The following is an 8,795-nucleotide window of genomic DNA, read 5'->3' on the forward strand; positions in this document are numbered from 1 at the left end:
ATATTATTTCTGTTGTTTCTTAGGTCAACTAAATGATTCACGCATTGAAAAAGCTGATCCCCTAAAAGGGGATACAATCAAAACAGATATTAATAATGATGAAGGTACATTATTTATTTTTTTTTATTTTTGATTTTGTTTCATAATTTCATATACTTGCTGATCTTTATTTTTATTATTTTACATTTTACTTTATGTATGCTCGCAAGAAATACTCGTCTTTGATACCTCTTAAGTCTCGTCTACAATGAGTCGTTAATCGTTGGTCATAAGAAATTTAACTAATCATGTTTGCTTATTCTTCTCTAAGATCAACTGTGATTGGTTATATTTCTTACGATCAACGACTAACAACTCATTGTAGACATGGCATTACACATATGTATCTCTATTGTAATTTTTTAATATATGTTATGATATAAATATAATAATAAATAACTTCATATCACAGAGAGCGAAGGAGTGATGATGATGATCAATGGTGAATTGGTAAAAGTAGAACAGCTTCGGAGAGAAGAAATAATAAATTGCACTTGTGGCTTTATGGAAGAGGATGGTTTGATGATACAATGTGATCTTTGTCTCTGCTGGCAGCACGGTCATTGCAACTTTATTGAAAAGGAAAAGGACGTTCCTGAAAAATACATTTGTTATATATGCCGAAATTCATATCGACAACGGCCGTCTAAGAAATACTTTCACGATCAAGATTGGATTAAAGAAGGAAAATTGGCAAGGTAATTTATTTGATTTTGTGTGATATAAATTTATATTATATATATATTTATTTATTTATTTTGTGTTTTATTTATTGAATTTTTCAATTACAGTTTACCTAATCGAACTCGGAATCAGAATATGATAAATCAAAGAACTGCAATGTTAAAACGTTCTTATGACTTGGTTGCCGCACTTTTACAAATCCAACAACTTCTTCATAGTTTGCGTGTAAAAATCAATGTAGCACAGTAAGTTATATGTCTTTTTACTTAAAAAAATAATGTTTGCATTATAATAATTATAATTTGCTTGAATTAACTGAATAATAGGAAGAAGGATCATCCAAAGCTATATCTCTGGGCCAAAAATTGGGAAAAAATGGATGTACCAAAGGTAGATGTGGAACCGATACCAGTGATGGAAATAACTAAAGCACCAAGTTTTGCCGATACTGGGTCAGAGATTCCGGGTATCGAGATGAAGTCGGACATCAAGTTGTCTCTAAAGGACGATCAAGATGAAAAGTCAATTGCTTCCGACTCGGAATTGATGAAAATTTTGGAAGAGGATAGTACACATTCCGATGAATCCAAAATTATCAACAAGAAAGAAGGACAGAATTCAAAGGATACTCGTATACTCTTAGACGCGTTAACAAGCAGTAACTCAGACATAAAAGAACAGAATAGTATTACGCCAGATATTAAAACGCAGGAAAACACAGGTATGCAGCAAAACAATGATGCAGCAAAATAGGAAAAAATTATTTATTTTTTAATTGACAAGATTGATCTTGTCATAAAGAAAATTAATAACCATGTATTGCATTATACATTATATTTCTATATGTCTATATAGATTTGTTAGCTGAGAAAACCATTATTGATAATCCCGCATCTGAGAATATCAATTCTGGATCGCTTATTGACAACGTTCAACGAGAATCGAGTATAGCTGTCGAAAGCGAAGTCTCCGTTCTACCGCAGCCCTTCATACCGGAACCTGAGGCACCGATTGATCCAGCCGAGTGCCGAATGCGCTTGTTGGAACACATCGAACATTTTCAATGTCACATTGAATCGAGATTAACATCCATAGAAGCGCAAATTTTTGGTATGTAGCCAAAAAGATGAAGAAACAAGTTTAATTAAGGCACACTCAACAAATGTTAATTTCGTGCGTTTCAATATGCAGCTCTAGAGACAATGGACCCAGATGAACTTGTATTGGATCCGCATGTTCAACCTCGTACAAAACAGACAGTCCAGATGCTCCTTCGTGACTTGAACACGGTCCGAAAGCTAGCAGCATTATGTTGAAAATGTTCTCAAAGTTAAGAGCATAACTTGTGACGCATGGCTCTGCGTAAAAACGATGGACTTGTAATCAATGCGTCAGATTCGATCCCGATCATCATCTTAATTACTACCACTATTACTAAAGATATAACATAATATATTTATATATGTAGATAAATGTAGATAGAGTATAAACTTAAGTAATATTTTTCTTGAATTAATCAAGTAATTGTCTTTAATTATTTCTATTATATGAGAAATAAAATTCAATTGTTTGAGACGGTTGTTAAATAAATTTACTTGATTTTATTTTGATTTAGAATTTCAGAATTGTAACAATATTAAGAAAAAGTAAAAAAATATTTTTAAAATCGTATGTATATATTTTGAATCTATGTGCGTGTACATGTGCGTGTGCTCTCAAGTGCATTTATATCCCTATTAATGATGAGTTATAACATTGAGATGTAGATATTTTTCACATCTTTTTAATATTTATCAATCTATATTTGAATATATAATTGAATTTGAATGTTAATATATTTGAAAAATTGTTTATAGAGTCCATCATTAATATCTGAACATTTTTTATAGTTTTCAAATATAATCTTACATTTTTTTTAATTTTTCTGAAACAAACCAAATATATTGATATTTATGTAATATACTTCAACGTATTCAATTTATGTATATAACTATTGATTATACTGTCTGATAAACTTGAACTTTTTTTAGAACAGTGTTAGATAAGAAAAAAACATGTATATAACTTAGAATTAAAAAAGAAGGATACATACATAATACAATTAGTTATACATACATAATACAATTATACGTATATATGTATATTTTATACAAGAGATACATGTTAGCACGTTACTTATAGAATCGAACATGTAAAGTTTGATATTTCAATCATAATTTGAAACAGAATTTGATTTCTAAATAAAATCGATTCCCTGCGCGAATAGAATTTTTCGTATTATTTTATCATCACTGAAAGTTGTTCCTAGTTGAATTGGTAGCACTTTATTTTCTCTCCTTGTTTCCTCAATATCCAATTTCATATCTACTTCATTTCAAAAGTGCCGAAAGTACAAGAGCGCGGAAATAGATTGCGTGCACTTCCATTATGCCGCCGCGTTCCGTCCGGTCCGCTTCTCGAATTGGTTCCGGGAGTTCCGCACGGTTCGGTCCATTCGGTTCCGCTTAGTTGACTTAGTTCGCCTCGAGCCGCGAAGACGTGAGGATATTTGCGCGCTCGCGTGGACAGATCTTTGGTCTTTCGCGACACCGTCTCGGCAACTATGAAGTACATTCTGGTGACCGGCGGAGTGATCAGCGGCGTAGGCAAGGGCGTCATTGCCAGCTCGTTCGGCACGATCCTCAAGCACTGCAACATACGCGTAACGTCCATCAAAATCGACCCTTACATCAATATAGATGCGGGCACTTTCAGCCCCTACGAGCACGGTGAGAGACAGACAGCGTGGGTTTTCTGACGTTACCGCGAAAATCGGCGGGATTTCGTCCACAAGAAAATCGGTCTCTTGCCGATCGCAACAATCGCGAAACAGGGTTGGAGACAATTTGGAGCTATCGTCTCGTGATCTTTCTATTCGCGAGAAAAAAAATTATTTATCATATTTGATTGTCCATGATTATTTTTATTATGTTATATTTGATTATTCATTATTATTTTTATTATATTATTTTTATTATATTTGATAGAAAAAGTATCGAAAGATACTTTTTATAGGTAAAAGGTTAAATTCGAATCGAATAGTTTCACCGGCGAACAACACCGTCCCTCTTTTCACCTCCGGTCTTTTCGTCGTCGACTGGGAAGGAAACGAATTGATTTGCCGTCCGAATGGAATTTTGGCGTACGGCTGTATGATAAAATCGTACGAAAATCTGTCGGTCAGACGCTGGCTCGCCTCGCGCCAATCCTCCTGTGGCGGTAAAATTTCCAGCCATGTGCCGCGTCGCCATTTTCTATGCTGTCGTCACGTCGTTGAACACAATTAAGGTCCATCCAGACGGATAGCCGGCTACATTTAAATGGTTTAAATGTAACCGCAGAGAAAGAAAGAGAGCAAGTCGTCCAAAGACAATACATACAGAAGCAATTCTTTGATTTAGGGTTTGACTTGATGGCGGACTCGCGTAAATATTCTTAGGGTGGCTCCGACTAAATTTCGATCAATTTAATCAATAAAAACAAGATTTCGAACTCTCGTCTAATCAGATCTTTTCCCCATATGTCAGAGAAGATTAATAGTTTTGTTTGTGTTAATGAGATAATATTGATTGATAAATTAATCGCCGATTAATTGGAGTTTGTTAAAGTTCTTTCTATTGTCATCATATAAGTGAGCTCTTTAATTTCTATTTAATTAATTCATTATTTTGTGATTTTATTATTGCTAACTAAATACTTTCTGCAAAATTGGATATTATTGATTACGATTAAAATACGATTATTATATAATTAAAAGTTTAATATTTAATCTTTAAACGTGTGAATAGTGCGGAAAATATAAATAAAAGAAAAGGAAAGCTAAAAAATACAATTAAAACTTTACATATAAAAATTTATGCAAAAAATTTTTATTAGAATCAAATATATAAGGTTTATGTTTTAAATTGAATTTTATTCATAATTACTGTTATAATTATAGTTAATTAAAATATTTTCTGTAAAATTAGATATCATTACAAATCGATTACAATTAGGGTAATTACTGAGTCATTTGTTCTAACTGCATTACAGACAAAATCTATTTGGAATTTGATGCAAAGTGTCATCCTAATTGTTAAAGTATAAATAGTGTGAACTCTTATGATATAATTACGTTTACCATTTGTTGAATAAATGGTCTCTAATATCCAATGAGAAATATAATACTCATTGTCAGTTTCATTGTCCAACCAGGTATGCGGTAGAGAGATATTCTTGGAAGGAAAACATTCTTATGTTACTGGTTTCCTATTGACGCATCTACTTTTGTTTCCGCCTTTGTTTCCACACCTTTGCTGTCTTTTTCTTTACAATTGTGTCTCTAATAAAAAGTTTTTTTGCTATAATACAGGTGAGGTTTATGTACTCGATGATGGTGGGGAAGTGGATCTGGATTTGGGTAATTACGAACGTTTCCTGGACATCACCCTTCACAAGGACAATAACATAACAACAGGAAAAATTTATCAATCTGTTATTACGAAGGAGAGGCGAGGAGATTACTTAGGAAAAACAGTACAAGGTTACAAGTCTATTTATAATATTGTATATGTGTCTAATGTAGTCTATGAATTATATAAATTAATAAAGAAAGGATATTTTGTTAGTGGTGCCTCACATTACCGATGCTATTCAGGAATGGGTGGAGAGAGTCGCAAATCAATCCGTAACAGAAGACGGAGCCATACCGGAGGTTAATACATGATTTATTATTATTATAAATTATTATTATTGTTATTATTATTATGCACAGTTAGATAATTTTACAAGATGTACGAATATATTCAAGTAATATTTCTTAAAAAATATACAAATTTCTGATAATATAAATAAATTTATAATTCTAAATGTATATTAATAATTCTTTACAGGTTTGCATAGTGGAATTAGGGGGTACAATAGGCGATATAGAAGGAATGCCATTTGTAGAAGCATTCAGGCAATTTCAATTTAGAGTAAAGAAAGAGAATTTCTGTGTGGCTCATGTTTCTTTGGTGCCACAGGTAACTATTGCTTTTTTATGATCTTTACAATCTTATAAACATATAAAATAAAATATCTTTCACAAATGCATTTAACAATAGATCATGCGAATAATGTTCACAAAACTCCATGAATAGATTTTATGGAAGCAATAGATTTTATGAAATTTTCTCTGAACAATTATAGAAAATATATCTTTTAATCTTATTTTTTAGCCAAAATCAACGGGTGAACCTAAGACCAAGCCAACGCAATCCAGCGTTAGAGAGTTACGAGGATTAGGTTTATCACCCGATCTTATAGTTTGTAGGTCAGAAAAGCCTATTGGCAGTTCTGTCAAAGAAAAAATTTCGAATTTCTGTCATGTAGCTCCGGAGCAGGTAATAATTATAACAAAAATATTTCAATAATTCTAAATTGTATTATAATATATGCATTATTATGAAAATATTTAAGTAATATAATATTATAAAATATTGATATCTACGTTTTATAATCAGGTCATAACTATTCACGACTTGACGTCTATATATCGAGTGCCACTTCTTATGGAATATCAAGGTGTCATAGAGTTCCTAAATGATCGACTGCAACTCAATATTGATGGAATGCCACGTCCACGTTACTTTATGCGAAAATGGCGGGACTTAGCTGAACGCGTGGATCATTTGCGAAAAGATGTTAATATTGCTTTAGTCGGTAAATACACGAAACTCGCGGACTCCTATGCCTCTGTTACGAAAGCGTTGCAACATGCTGCCATTGAGGCCGGATATAAATTGAACTTGACGGTAGAGTGTTGCAATTATTAAAAATGATTATATATATTTACTTGCACACATGATCATATGTATTTATAAGTATTGGATTATTATTACAGTTTATAGAAGCTGCTAATTTAGAACAAACTACATTACTGGATAATCCAGTTCTATATCATGAAGCCTGGCAACAGCTTTGCAAAAGCAAGTAAGTGTATTTTAATATGTATATTTAATATTTTTATATTCCACTTTTCTATATGTGTAGGGGGGGGGGTATGTATTTTCTGGTAATTTTTAATTATAAAAGATTATATTATTTTCAATATTAATCAAATATTAAATAAAATATATTCTTTGCGTCTAGTGGCGTAATTGTGCCAGGAGGATTTGGAAAAAGAGGAATGGAAGGAAAAATAAAGGCGTGCGAATGGTGTAGAATGAACGATAAGCCTTTTCTCGGGATTTGTCTGGGTTTGCAAGCAGCAGTTATTGAATTTGCGCGAAATGTCTTGCATCTTGAAATGGCAAATTCCACAGAAATCGATGCAGATACTAATAGTCCTGTGGTAATAGATATGCCGGAGCACACTCAAGGTATAATGGGTGGTACAATGAGACTCGGCAAAAGGCAAACTCGATTTTACAATGATAATTCTATCTTAAGTAAGTAATAGAATTGAAACCATTGTAATATAATCCATTAAAGAGTTACATTTTCTTTTTTTATTGTACGATATATTTTTATTTATTATTTATTCTTCAGAGAAATTATACAACAATAAAGATATTATAGAAGAAAGGCACAGGCATAGGTATGAAATTAATCCAGATTACGTTAATGATTTAGAAGCAGCTGGTTTAAAATTTGTAGGTGAGTTATTGGATGCATATGGTGATAAAATAACAATTTTTTCATTAAATATGATGCACGATCTTAATTGTATATAATTTAGATAATACGAAGCATGCAATTCTTATAGGGCGTGACCACGATGAAAATATACGAATGGAGATTGCCGAATTAGAAGGCCATAGTTATTATGTAGCTACTCAATTTCATCCCGAATATTTATCAAGACCATTAAAACCATCACCGCCATTTCTTGGTTTAATTTTGGCCAGTGTTGGCAAACTGAAACAGTACTTAGCACGAGGATGTAAATTTTCACCACGTCAATTGAGCGATAACGAATCAGGTAACGAGTTATATAGAAACGAAAAGATAAGAATAATTTGTATTAAAATAAATATAAATAATACTATTTTATTTAATATAATTATATTACTTATAATAGCAATAGAGAGGATTAAATAATCTTATGTTAAAATCTCACAATTTATATGGTTTGTTGCAGATGACGATTACGTTATAGAAGAAATGACGAAATTTAATTTATCCAGTAATGCAAGTAGAAGTGGTAGCAGTACATCGGGTCTTAATGATTAGAATGTAGCTTTATTTTTTTTATTTCATTTCATTCCATAATTTTATTATCCTACAGTCTGCAGATCTGATCCACTACACTTTTATCTGATTCTTCCTATTTATATAATTCATGATTAAAAGATCAAACATATGTCATAAACATGATAAGAATAAACTATGCGTTTAGCTACTTAGGCTGAAAAGTTATATTTTAGAATGTGACAACATGCTTAAGTTGCCAATTTTTATTTATCAATATTTGCAGTAGGGTAAAAATTGAATACAGCTACTGTAAAATAAGCAAAAATAAAATAACTGCTGAACATCAACTATCTTTTTTTAAAATTATACATTTTCTTAACATGGGAGAAGTTGGAAACAACACGCAATCTATTTTCTTATTTTTATTATCTATGACATATGTGTGAATATGTGCGACAAACTATCTTAAATATAATATTAAATAAATATTTAAATATTTTACAACAAAAAAATTATAACGACAGAAACAAAATGTAAGTATAAAATGTACATTAAAAATGTGAAATTTATTGAATATTTTGTATTTTGTAATAAATTATGTTACATTGTAATTAAAAAATTTATGTATATTGAAAAATAAAAAGAATATTTATCTTCCATTTTAAAATTATAACTGAAGCAAAAGGTTACGAGATCTAAAAATAGATTTTAATTGATTAGAATATTTTATATATTTATTGAACACAATGTATTATAAAATAAAAATTCTTAAACAATAATATAAATTATATTTCTGTGTATTTGTAACAATTATATTTCCTTTTTAATTTTTTTCATTTATTTAAGAAATATGCAGGTTTCGAGAAAAAAAAACAAAT

The 8,795-nt window shown here is 31.1% G+C and overlaps 2 protein-coding genes across 2 annotated transcripts; both read left to right on the forward strand.

Annotated features, from left to right (window-relative positions):
- Nucleotides 1-23: 23 nt before the first annotated feature.
- On the forward strand, nucleotides 24-2,986 carry LOC118648136 (PHD finger protein 20-like; the record flags this gene model as incomplete). Its single annotated transcript, XM_036294415.1, is given in 6 exon segments — nucleotides 24-104; nucleotides 452-737; nucleotides 831-968; nucleotides 1,050-1,444; nucleotides 1,579-1,833; nucleotides 1,915-2,986. Coding segments are annotated over 6 exon segments (1,280 nt in total), but the record flags the coding sequence as incomplete, so codon positions are not given.
- A 143-nt stretch (nucleotides 2,987-3,129) lies between these two features.
- Nucleotides 3,130-8,696, forward strand: LOC105829312 (CTP synthase). Its single transcript, XM_012668051.3, has 11 exons — nucleotides 3,130-3,491; nucleotides 5,114-5,284; nucleotides 5,370-5,455; nucleotides 5,634-5,765; nucleotides 5,961-6,125; nucleotides 6,246-6,536; nucleotides 6,626-6,714; nucleotides 6,874-7,172; nucleotides 7,273-7,380; nucleotides 7,490-7,705; nucleotides 7,865-8,696. The coding sequence occupies exons 1-11, from the start codon at nucleotides 3,326-3,328 to the stop codon at nucleotides 7,954-7,956; spliced, it is 1,815 nt and encodes a 604-aa protein (XP_012523505.1). The 5' UTR covers nucleotides 3,130-3,325; the 3' UTR covers nucleotides 7,957-8,696.
- The last annotated feature ends 99 nt before the right edge of the window (nucleotides 8,697-8,795 follow it).

The sequence above is a fragment of the Monomorium pharaonis genome, unplaced genomic scaffold (genome assembly GCF_013373865.1).
Source record: "Monomorium pharaonis isolate MP-MQ-018 unplaced genomic scaffold, ASM1337386v2 scaffold_213, whole genome shotgun sequence".
In the NCBI taxonomy this organism is placed as follows: Eukaryota; Metazoa; Arthropoda; class Insecta; order Hymenoptera; family Formicidae; genus Monomorium; species Monomorium pharaonis.